Raw genomic sequence first — 12,959 nt, forward strand, 5'->3', positions numbered from 1 at the left:
ATATTTATGATCCTCAACTTTCGAAGAGAAAAAGATTCTCAATGAACAAATAAACAATATCTAGTAAGCCCCAAACCATTCGAATGATACAGGAAATAATTAATGGAACTTGATGAACTGTAATCCTTTCACCGGCAAAGCGTCATTAGTCTTCACATTTACTATTTTACCCTTTGCCGTTCAGCTTCAGTCTCTTGCTGGTGAACATCCTGCTTCTACATCCAATAATTGGATCCACTGCACTATCACAACGTTCCGATCGGTGGGATGTAACAAATCATATCCAACCGGACACAACTCTCATGTTCCAATCAATTAAAAGCACCCATTGCCTAATGGGACGAGGAGACTCCGGCAATCTATTATTCCACCGTGTGCGACTTGTTATGCTTTCCTACTGCCTTCAACACTTCCCCAAAACAAACAGATCCTCACTCTTGCTCTCGTTCTCGGTCTCTGTCTGTCTCTCTTGCCACTTTGTACTATAATCTTCAAACAAACGATCTCTCATTTTGCTGTCGAATGGTTAGTCTTCGCTCGGACGGGAGCGCAAAAAGCTTCCCAACTATCGAAACCTCTCGCACTAAGACACTCACACGAGCACGGGTGTGCCATGTATGGGTGGACATAGTAACATTTCATAATAATGACACTGTGCAAAACCCCAATCCCCTTGAAACAATCGCATCCACTCCTCCAGCAGCCAGGAAGAACTGTTTCACGTTTCGAAAGGAACAATTTAATGTCCCGTGATGCAAGACGTTCTCTCTACAATCAACCCTGCCCCGTCTGAGCACTGTATCATTTGCACCTCGCACCGAAGCTGACTTTTGCAACTGTGTTATTCCTTCTGTGGTAGCCGCATGGTGCCCCATGGAGCGGTCGCCAGCCCGTGCGCTTGTCATAAAAATATGACTTTATTTTTCCAAATGGAACTCAAAAAAAAACTAGCGAGACACATCCAGTAGCACAAAGATGCTGCGACATACTGGACGATATCGTGCAAGCGGTGTGGTTGAACGCAGTGCCATCGCTAGGTACATGATTTATAAGGATGTCGTTTTCAGAAGTTATAGTTATCCTATTTCGAAACCAGCTGGCCCGGTGTGCGAATGGGTTCATAAATGTTTATGAGCGCCTGCTGGTTTGCTTCATTTCGAGTGATAAACATCTGAGAACATACTTATTCAGTTGGTTTTAATTGAGCGCTAAACCATGGAGCTAGCACCAATTTATTTGTACTTTAATGACATAATAAAATTGGAATGAAAGTCGCTGCTTTTAAACTAATCTAATTTGGGTACCACTTTGTCAATGACACTTTAACCTGCAACTGCAGTAATTAATTCAAGCGTATTACACTGTTGCACAAAAAAATACTCATTTTGTTCAATTTACCTTTAAACAACACATTCACGCCACTAATTCCTGCGCCGTCACAAACAAACATGATGGGTCCCATCCCTGACAGCTGTCGGACATACTTTTCACACATAATCGAGCGTAATTGTATAATGGTGCCATCAAATAATTAGACACATGATGCTGCGACCGCTACATGAAGTGGGGCGCGTTGAAGAACGCTCCGTAATACCGCACGATGCAACGGGTTGCGGACGAGGTACGCGCAAACAACCGCAAAGCGTACAACAACGCACTGTTACGGCTGCCACTGTAATGAAATGGACGCTCCATTTCGTGCCATTTGCATCGCAAATGAGGCAAAACACCGATCGCGATTTGTCACAATCAAACGCGGTCTGTCCTGGGGCGGTTGGCAACGTGTCCAGTAGTGGATAAATTCGCATTCAATTTTCATTAACGAGACGATTTTGACCAAACAACTATATGCGATTTATTTCATATGATTTTGTGATCGAAATATACAGTTTATAAGCCTGGCACAACAATTATCTTACACGCTGACAGCCAAACGTGGACAGCAATGGAGACGCCTGGTCGGCTTTAGTTTTGTTGGTAGCAAATTTAATAATTAAACCACCATACTTTACAGCGGTTGTTGCGTAGTAGCTCTCTAGTGTTAAAAATATTGCTTCAAATAGTTTCAACATGCGCTAGCTATGATACCGATGCTTACTTTAATTCTCTGCTTGTTGGTAGTATATTAATAACTAGAACATAATTATCAAAACGTAATGCGTAATTATTGATCAACTTTATATTCGCTCGTTCGTTAACTATACTATAGAGACAGATATTATACTATATTACTGCTATCAAATATTGCCTCTTAACTAGTAGCTCGAGAACAAATATTATTAATCATTTAAAAAGTTGTAACTTAAACATTCAAGCATGCGAGTGTAATACAAAAAAAACACGGGCGATGAACAGAAAAAAGGTAAGACAAGTCAATAGAAAACGATAACTACAGAAGTATAATGATGTATCATCGAATATGTAACACAGTTTGCAAATTTTTGGGTGCAACGATTTCCAGTTGAAGCAATATTTAATTAAAATGAACATCTTCACAGAATACAGAACCACTCAACTTTATACAATTATATAAACACATCCAATACCTTACAAGTCATAAACAACATTCAATTGCACATACTTTCCAAAATTTTCACTCACAATTCCAACTGGTTTTTATTCTTTATAACTTTTTTTTTAAATCACATACTCAATATACCGCACCAATATGCATCTAAAACCCACCAAAGTCTGCATCCACCTTTAAGTTCTGCATCTTATATCGTATGTATATTTTTCTATTTTTCTCGTTTTCTTCCTTTTCTCTCTCTTTTTCACTCTCGTGTCTCGTTTTCTCGTGTTCGTACGATTGGTCAATCTGCTCCGCAACTCCATGCACGCAATACGTACGTCGCAACAGTCGCCAGCTCACCGGAGAACAAGTTTACCAAAGATGATATAACGCTCGCCGGTGCTGGCCAGGGGCGCGAACAGTTGTCCTGCTGCGATCCAGCCACCTGCCCAGGCGGTCCAACAACCAGCTACGGATCGTGCGGATCTACCGGACCGATCGCATCGGCCGGTACTGCCGTACCCACAATCACACCGCTAGCCGGGGGCAGCAGTAGTGGTACAGCACTGTCCCACACGCAACAGCAATCATCAACGAGTCAGCAGCAGCAACAACAACAATCCGCTAGCAGCTGTTATCCGTGCCATCATCACTTTCATCACCACCACCATCATCACCATTGTCATCAGCCGGTGCGAGCGGATTGCCATTCGCGCAACGGACAGATAGCAAGTGAGTAGTATACGTAGTGGTGTTTGTTTTTATTTTTATATTATTGAATGCTTGTGTACGTGTGTTGTTCTGTCTTGTATAACGCTGGTCTCGTTTGCTAAGGTTAAGTAAGTAGTGATTTGTTCTGTATTTACTAATATGTATTTAGAATCTACAACCATGAAAGGCAATATACCTTTTAAGAACTTTGGTACGCAAACCAAAACTTAAGTAGGGGCGTATGACATCGTTTGAAGATTGCTACCTTATGCTTGAGCTAAACTTTATTTTTACATTAACTTAACATTCATTTGACTATGTTGAACTATTTTGACGTTTAGGTTTTTCACCTAAAAGCACTATGGAGCTTCAAGGGTTTCTTTCCTCTAAACGTATGTTCCCATTACATCACACTAATCGTCTTCTCCTTTGCATAGCGATCTACGCTGATCAAACTCTATAAACTGACAGTGCATCTATCCAACAGATCACTTGGCCAGCCTATTTTTGTACCTGAATAGTCAGGGCCGACATCGTGGTCCACTTGCATGGCTTTCCAATATGTTTGGGTTTCGTGCTCATCATAAGTAGCGCTGACTATCGTGCTATGGGCAACCAATAAGTCAGGGTAATCAATAGGAATCCTAATCCCTTACTATGGTTGTTGCGCTTAATAGTAAGGAAAACATGTAGTTGATCGCCTTCCAAAGCACTCTCAAATGTACCGTCTTTTAGTTTTTTGTAAGATGACTTGAGATAGTGCTGGTGAGATTATGGCTACAAATTTGATCACCATGAAGTCGGAGTAAAAAGGTGCTCTAGTATTATAGGTTGAGAGCTATGAGCTATATCTACTACTAAACTACTAAAAGGCTACTAAACGAAACTAAACGGCTTTTTTAAAGTATTCCGGACGAACTGTCCGATAGTATCTCATAAATATTTGCTTTCCTGAACATTTCTACGACCTGTATGATAACTGTAAAACGCTGACAATAACAATAAAAATAGAATATAAACAATAACAAATGTATAATTAATTTTTAATCAAGCTCCCTCTAAACTACGATATCAGTTATATTAATATTTGCACATAAATTTGCTAAACTTTTGACTACATTTTATACAAAACAGCAAATAAAATCTTCGCTTTTAATCGCTATTTTAAAAGCATTTAGAATTTTGAAATTATAATCAAATTATTAGATTTCAGTTTATTGCTTCCTAAAGGAAGGAGGGAACCTTTGTTGCGACGGTTAGAATTAAAAACAAATTAATATAACTATTCAATCAGAGCTCCCTCCACAACACTTTAATTAGCTGTGAGTTAAACAAAAAAACGTTTCATGCAAAAGAACCTGAATAAAACATATCCTTAAAATCGTACTGTAATGTATCCTACGTTCAATCTCACGACGATGGTTTTTAATTGTTTGCTCTAAAGTAACTTACTTACTTTTACGACACTACAATCGCTTTGTCCTGCCTCAGGAGTGTCCACCTTCGCCTGACGCTGAAGCTGAAAAAGACGTGCTGAGTCGTCGCTTTCCATGCGAACAACATAGTCAGTCCACCGAAGCCTGGCGAGCTTGATACGCAGCACGATAGTGAGGTCGTCGTGCAACTCGCGTAGAGCTCGTCGTTATAACAGCTCCTCCAATGTCCTTCTGAACATACGGGGCCAAGAATCCTTCTATCTACTTCTACCTCTCGATAAGAGGGTCAGATTTCGACAGTGTTCATGTCTCAGAGGCGTATGTGAGTACCGGTACTATATAAGTGGTTTATAGTCCCAGCTTCGTCCGTCGCGACAGATTCTTCGAGGTGAACTGTTTAATCAGGCTGTAGAATGACTGATTAGCAGCCAGCTTTCATGCTGTTGTCGTAGCTGACCTTTTGTCCCAAGACAGGTGAATTCTGGGACGATTTCAAAACAACGTCCACCTATCTGTACGTCACGCCTTCATATGTTTGGATCATTTATTGGTAAGGCCCCTCGTGATACCACCATCAGTTTGGTCGTTTCCTCGTTTATCTGTAATCCGATATTCTCTGCCACCAGCTCGTTCTCTCAGAAGGCTTCTGCTACATAGGAGAACCGCAGATCAATGATGGTTAAATCATCAGCGTATGCCAGGATCTGGGTTGACTCATAGAAAATGGTCCCCGAAGTCTCCACCCTCCAGTCCCGAATGGCCCTTTCTAGCCCCAAGTTGAACAGGATACAGGCAAGCCCTTCCCCCTGGCGCAGACCTTTGGTGTTAGCAAAAGGTCCTGAGATTTTTACATCCTCCTTCTCCTGGAAACTGACGTTGGTCATAGGCAATGTAACCAGTCATCTGGTTTTTGACTGGAGTGAACCCCTCAAATACAAGAATGGACATCATGATATGTATAAACAAATCACTCTCAGTGCTATGTTTCAATGGCATACCCAGAGAGACCGAAATAGCATTTAAAATGTAATTCAATCACGAATGATAGCATGACATGATAATACTACATATTTTATGTCATAGAAATATTCATTATTGCTCTTGCTATTCCATTTTTTAACCTGCAAGCTAGTTGACTCAGCTCAGATAATGATATCACCAGAGGTATAATAATACTCCATTTGTTAATTTAAACATACTTCCCCATTTGAGCATTCAACATGTCAAACGTTATGTATGATTAACCATACACCCAACGCTTCCTCCTCCTCCTTTTGTGTGTATCTTACAAAATTATTCCAAACATTACCCATTCTTGCACGCATCCTAGTGCGTCACAATGCGAGCACGAGTGCAGCTGTTCAAAATCAACACCACTCAATTAAACCCATTTCACTTCGCCCCCCACGGAAGCGCTCCGACGCTTATGCAGCTTATGCACGTACGGTGCCAGCTAATGAAAAGCTACCACTCACACTGCCGCCGCAACTGTTTGCCCAAGCTGCACACAGGCAGGAAAAAGCTTCTCCAGCATTGTCTTGCCACCCGGTTACACCAGACACAAGTCTGCCTGTAAAGTGATATTCATTTCAATTAAGTACACTCTTTCACCTCTTCCAGCCCGGCGTGCGTTGCGTTGGTTGAACCTTGTTGTTGTTGAGCTCGTGCTCGAGTGCTCCAGATAGGTTGCCGGATCTTGCATAACAGGCTAGCCCGCACGCAACTGCTAATCGGGGTGGATCGATATGCAAAAAGGGATGGAGGGAAGGTTGTATCTAATGCATTTCAACTTCGGGCAGATGCACAATGCGCTGGACCTAAACCTTACCACAAACAACGAACCACACGCGCCACAGGCTGCAGGGCAGTCGATCTCACCTCCCCCGGAGCCATCCATAGATTCAGGAGCAGCATTTGCTTGTGTCCGTACGTACGTGTAGCGTGCCAAAAGTCAAAAGCAGACGACCAACACAATGCTAATCTCGGGCTCGGCTAGCTTTCTTACCGAATTGTGGCCAGCTACTAAGCTTCCGGGCCCCGAGCCGCCCGGAAGGTATTCACGCGTGCACTAATGAAAGAGGATGTAATCAAGGGAAAATGTTTCCAGCCCGGAGCACCACAAAGCGGCATTGCTCATGCAGCAGGATGGTGCAGCTTCACAGCAAGGGTTCTGAGCGTCGGGGTGTAGGGATTATTGAGAATTTTGCTCCAGGGGTTCTGGAGCCAGAAGAAGCTTAAGCTCTTGGCCTGTTATGAGTGTGTCTGATCGAGGCAATCAAAAGGTAAAGCTCACAGAAGGTTAAGAACCAACCGACCATATGACACGATGAAAGGACAATATACAGTGGAGGGTGCATATTTTTCAACGTATTCGTTTGATTAAATTTCCTGCTGCAGTAATATGGGACTGCATTATGGAATGATCTGTTTGATGTTATCTAGTGATATCATCTGCAAGAGGAACCACAGCAAACAGGGCCTACCTCGGAAAAGTAATGTAATTTGTCACCTTTTAAACTTTAGATTTTAAATCTATTATGCTAAAAGCAATACAAAATATTCATACTATGATCTGAAATAACTCAAATACCTTAAACAGTTCTACAATTTATGCAGCTTAAAAATACAAACCAACAAAATCAGACGATAAGTTCATACCTATTCCTATTCCTACATTCCTATTTTCTACACCAAATCCTTTGATATTATTGCAGATTAAATACACTCAAAAACCATACAAAGTTTGCACAATTCAGTTCGTATTGATATCGAAATTATGAACAATGAATGAACAACGAAATAGTATTTAACGGACAAAAGTTATGTGAACCGGTAATGCTTCGTACGGGCACAGTATAACACAAATTTACTAATTTCTTCAATATGGCAAATACATGCAAACCACATACACCAACCAAATATACAAACCAGCTCTAACGAACCGTACCTGCAACTTCATTTACAACGGTGTTATTTTTCAGAATCATAATCAAAAGCTCAACGATAGGAGGGCTAATGGAAATCGGTCTCGTCGTTTTGTGTACGGTCCTAGTGGTGTGGTGGTTTTCCATTTCATGCAATTCCTATTGTAAAACTCAAATTAACAACAAGCTCAACTGAAAATTGATTTCATAAAATTTACAACAAACAAACCGTATTTAACACAGTACAGTACAAACCCCGCATCAAAACCACCATCCATGGTCATCGCAGCGGAAATATGAGCTCCCACGAACAGTAGCGGTATTACCATGAGCGGCATGAAAACGCAAACCCAAAGCACATAATGTACCGGCACACGTCGGATTAACTTACAATTCCGGGCGATCCGGGCTTTATGGTCACACAGCATCGTCAACAACAGTGGGAAGGTAGGTTGGTTTAGCTTTGTGCTGCCCTTCCCCGAACCCGGAACCGAACGTGTGGTTTTTGCGATGGAAATGCATTCGGATCAAAACATGCGTATACAAAACCACCAGGCAGAGTTTGCAAATTGAAATCCGTGGTTACTGTTCCGGGTGTTCAGCCCTCCCTTCCTGCTCTCGGTGTTCCTTGGTACATTGAAACCGATCACTGTACATTGGAGCAGTGCTTGAATGCTAAAATAATACTCCTTTCCCGGTGGTTGCATCGGTTGACTATAATTTCCGACTGCGGGTTTATTATGGACTCAAAACTGAAACTGAACAGCTTTATTGTTTGTCGCCTTTTGCATTATTATATTGAACAGGTTTAAAATACAAATAACATTAAACGCAGTGTTTTGTTCTGTAAATTGTTGACTGTAACAGTTTCATGAAATATTTCAGGGTTTGAAAATATTTCATGTTGAATAATAAAACCCCAAAATAGATATCCATCACTATTGATTTACCATTGTTTGGTAAGCTTTTTGGTTGCCAAATAATATGGTTCCCTATGAGGTTCATCCAATCATGTTCCACACGCGCTCCGTAATCTGACACAGAAGCAACACTCAAACTCATAATTATACCTCCATTCAGCACTGTCAAAGCAATGGGAGGTTGCTCTGCCTAATCAACAATTAATTAGTGTGTATCTGGGAAAACTCCCCCTTCATCTACTCCTCTTCCAACAACTATGACGCCACCAGCAAGCCAAGGGAAGGGAGAAACCAGACCAAGGTCGCAAGGAAACATTCACAGTCAGAAAATGGGCACACCAGGCGTCGCATCGAATGGAATGGTCCGAAGACAGTTGACTTTTTGCGTAATTGATCGTTAACCTTCATCGGCAGACCAACTGACCGGCAATCGTTTCAAACCCGGGACCGGGCGTCTCCATCACTACCACAGTCCCGCTGCTAATGATGGCCGTGCGACATTATAAAAGTTTGCCGGCATCATCAACCGAACCACCAAGCTCAATGAAGCGCACGACATTTAGCACCAGGAGTAGGACACAAATGGTAGAATGATGTAATGCGAGTGATACCTTTCGGGAGGGTCCGGAAGGGGGGTCACCTATTGCAAGTGAAGTGTTGCTTGAAAGGAGTGAAGGTTCATTTATTTTATTCCTAGAAACAGGTTTCTAGGATGACCATTGTCAGATGGCAAAGGAGTTTGTAAAGATCTTTATGCTCACTATAAAAAATAATCGTTCATTTCTATTCAATAAATCATTATTTTTTGCTTTATTATTATTCTTAGTATCTACATCAATGCTCTCCAACCTTTTAACGATCAAATAGATTTGCGTACATATTGTCTGCAACCCAGATTTACTGATGATATATTATTTTGTAGACTTTTTCTAAAGCTTCTTGATCACACATTGTTAATTCTTATTCTAGACATGCTGGTTGAATATTTAATCTTGATTGTGGGTAAACAATTGTACAATAAGTATTTTAACAAGCTTTTTTCTGAAAAATAAATTCTTTGTTGGACCACGTCAGTTCACGCCATGGACCTCAAGTGGATCGCAGATGACATGACGAAGACCACTGACTACTGATACCTTATTTATGAGTTGTTTCTATTTTAGAGAACTCGTTCTAAACAACAACAACCTACAGTATTATTTGTTCAATTAACAACATTAATAAGCAAATAATATTAATTCCTTCGAATCAATTCGTTCATCAACTGAACAATATTCAAGCTAGCCAAATATCTTTCATCAAGATTACGATCGAAAGTATACGTTTTCACACTTCTCCTTTCATATTGTTGTTCATGTTTTTCCTTTTTTCTTTCATAGAAATCTGCCTCTTAACTAGGCTTCACTGAAATCGCTAAATCTTTGCTTTAGTAATGGAGGCGCCTGGTTGTATGAACCTCTAAGGATGTTTTCGTTTGCAGTAGTAAAGCACCAGGCGCCTCCATCTAAAATGCGATTTGGGATAGTTTTCTTCAAAATCCTTGCTGACAATATCAGCAGAAAAGTAATATTGTAAAAATAAAATTTAGTTTTATACAAGATTAAATTGATCTTTTTAAAGTTCAATCAATGTTTCATTTGTAGGAATGTCTTCTGTGCCGTGTGCTGTTTAATTCGCACTGAAAGATCCTTTGCCATCAATTATGTCCATTTTATTTAAACACATCAAACCCTCCCAACTAATGACAACTTTCTTTTTTCTCTCTTCTCTTTCACCTTCAGAGCAAGGAAGTCTTACAATCGTACGGCGAACCAATAGTAGAAAAAACACAAACATCCAGCAGCAGCTCCAGTATCAGGAAGCGCTAGACGAATCAGAGTACCAGCAGCAGCCACCATACGGTAACGATTCCTACGCTGAAGGTAGTGGTGGTGGAAGAGGAGGAGGAGGCGGAGGCGGAGGAGGAGGAGGCGAAGGTGGCGAAGGTGGCGGTGCCGGTGCCAGTTCGGAGGCCGAGTACGGTCAGCACCATCCGCCCCTGTCCGAGTCGGAGCTCGCCTTCGTCAACAGTCAGCTAAGTCGGGAGCTCGAGAGCATGCAACCGACGTCCGGGACCGTGAGTGTCGTCGCGAACCGTACCGAATCGACGACCGGGGATGAGCTGGACAATGTGGACCTAGCAACGGACAACCTGCCGGCTGTCGATACACCAGATGCATGTGATAAAGCCGCAGTTAGGTAAGTCGAATCGTTTTGAGATACATTTTGGATTTTGGCTTTTGGTGCTTGGTACAATATGGTCTTATTTGTTCGTTGTATTTGTTCCCAATTCTCGTCATTCGAAAAGAAAAAAAACAGCTCAAACGTTTTTGTGTTGACCTAAACATGATAGAAACAAATACTGCACCAGAACAATCATTTTCTGCACGTATCTGCAATACGGCAGCGTATCTAATCGCCATTAGTAACATTCAATTTTCTTCCTTGCGCTCTCTTCCAGACTACGATGTCTGCTGCGGCAGCTGCAGCGCGGCGAAATTTCCGCCGAGCTGCTGCAGAAAAACCTTCATTACGCCGCGCGCGTACTTGAAGCCGTTTTTATCGACGAGACAAAGTAAGTATAAGACCATCATCCGCCGACTACCAAACTCCACAGCCGTCACGTGTCAGACGTCACGGTCGAACGGTTGTTGTATGAAGCGCCACCAAATAGTTGCAAAAGATAAAAAAAACAAAGTCCAAAAGGATGTATTTTGTCTACCCTTTCGCAATAGAGGGAGTTTCCATTTTTCAGGAGATATTTATCCCTAACATGTAATTTCCATTTAAATGATCAAACTAGACCAGCTCAAGTTAGTTGAACTTTGGTTTACAGTCTACCGTTGAATCTACCACATGTACCCCTCACCCAATCATGCTAAATCGTACGGCAATCGTTCCAAAAGCGAGCAGAAACAAGTTCCCCCACCAACGATGTTTTCCACGGTTCAACGTACAATGAATTTGCAAATGACAACGCTAACTCAAACGCAAAAAGCAATTGTTTGTGGAACAGATTATGCAACTTAACAGCAGGACCAGCACCGCTCGGGGAAGCAAATCATGTCACTTGCTTCAGTGCTTGGCTTTGTGTATATTAGCTTAACAACCTTGTAGCTCAAAATCAGACCAGATTCATCACCTCGCCTTCCTGCCGCTTCCTTGCAGCTCGGAGTGCGTGCCCTGGTAATCAAATTTACGCGCCACATGAATTTTGTTAATGGTGCGCGTTTTGCAAAATCCAATTTTCGCGTCCCCTTGGCTAGATTTTATCATCTTCCCGGGCAGACAAACACCAGACACAATCCGGAAGCTCTACCTATCGTGCATTACAGCTGGCAGGATATTCTAAGGATAAAAACAGGGCGAACACACTCACACGCACAGTACTATGTTCACACACAATACAGCATCGTCAGCTAGAGCTTTCGTAAAATTAATGACACAGCACGGCTAATTCCCTTAGCCGAGGCTTTACCACTGACATGCACACACACACACCTACACACACAGAGATACACGTTCACCAACACAAACCAGAAATAGCAGTGCATTAGGATTGGTAGAATCCACTTCAATTTGATAAGTAAATATCACCATCAATCCCTATGATTCCGTGAGGTCCGGGAGCCGCAGGCAGTAGGCGACGAACGTCGATAAAAATACCCCCAACCCGAAAGACACACAGGAACACACGGCCAAGCGACGGAAAAGTGGAGGGTGAATCCATTTGCGATTGCGTTTGTCCTTGCATGGCACACGCACACGCACGGATGGTGGAGGAGAAACCGTCTGGTTTTCTGGAGACCAGAGAGGAAGAATCATTGGTTCGCAGCATGCAATTTCTCCGATCCTCTGCCTCCGGTCGGACGGACGCGCAACAAAGAGAACAATCCAATTTCTGTTGAAACAATTTTAACATCCACCTACCCGACGTTTGGTCGATGCTTGTTCGCTGGATGCTATAATGTAATGTAATTTTACCTTATCGCAAAGCTTGTTCCCTCCCAGCGGATTTCGGGTGGTTTGGGAGGCAAATGCTGCCAGAGTTGACAGACAGGACTGTCGGTGTTCGCTCGTTGGTCCGATTTGTCGTCAACGGTTACGAAATGGGGAAGCATTTATTTTCATTTAAAAATCATTCGCTCTAACTGTTATTGTTTCATTCGCTTCTTCTGCTCCAGCACTTGGTGAGGAGCACATGCGAGACTATTCGAGCAGATCAGAATAAAGAGGTCAGCTGTCAGATCACTTGCGCAGCATGTCTTTTTCTACTGCTTCGTTAAGCTTTTTAGCGTGCAAATTGTTGTGTAATGTATGTGCGATTTCATGTTCCAGCTCATATGCATGCTAAAAAGCTTCAATTTCACAAGAAAAACGTTTCGATCCGATAATAAATCAGTAGAAAATCGTAGGT

At 42.0% G+C, this 12,959-nt stretch overlaps 1 protein-coding gene across 19 annotated transcripts in view; it reads left to right on the forward strand.

The window, feature by feature from the left end:
- LOC121595846 (calcium/calmodulin-dependent 3',5'-cyclic nucleotide phosphodiesterase 1-like) overlaps positions 1–12,959 on the forward strand; it is a 269,467-nt gene that overhangs the window by 218,331 nt on the left and 38,177 nt on the right. For 16 of the 19 annotated variants that reach the window (XM_041920138.1, XM_041920139.1, XM_041920141.1 and 13 more), the window contains 3 exons: positions 2,861–3,244; positions 10,285–10,741; positions 11,004–11,117. In XM_041920138.1, coding sequence (XP_041776072.1) covers positions 2,861–3,244; positions 10,285–10,741; positions 11,004–11,117 — 955 coding nt within the window. The remainder of the gene's footprint in view (positions 1–2,860; positions 3,245–10,284; positions 10,742–11,003; positions 11,118–12,959) is intronic. The other 3 variants (XM_041920147.1, XM_041920145.1, XM_041920146.1) reach the window with 1 other exon arrangement.

Source organism: Anopheles merus, chromosome 3R (genome assembly GCF_017562075.2).
Source record: "Anopheles merus strain MAF chromosome 3R, AmerM5.1, whole genome shotgun sequence".
NCBI classification, from domain to species: domain Eukaryota; kingdom Metazoa; phylum Arthropoda; class Insecta; order Diptera; family Culicidae; genus Anopheles; species Anopheles merus.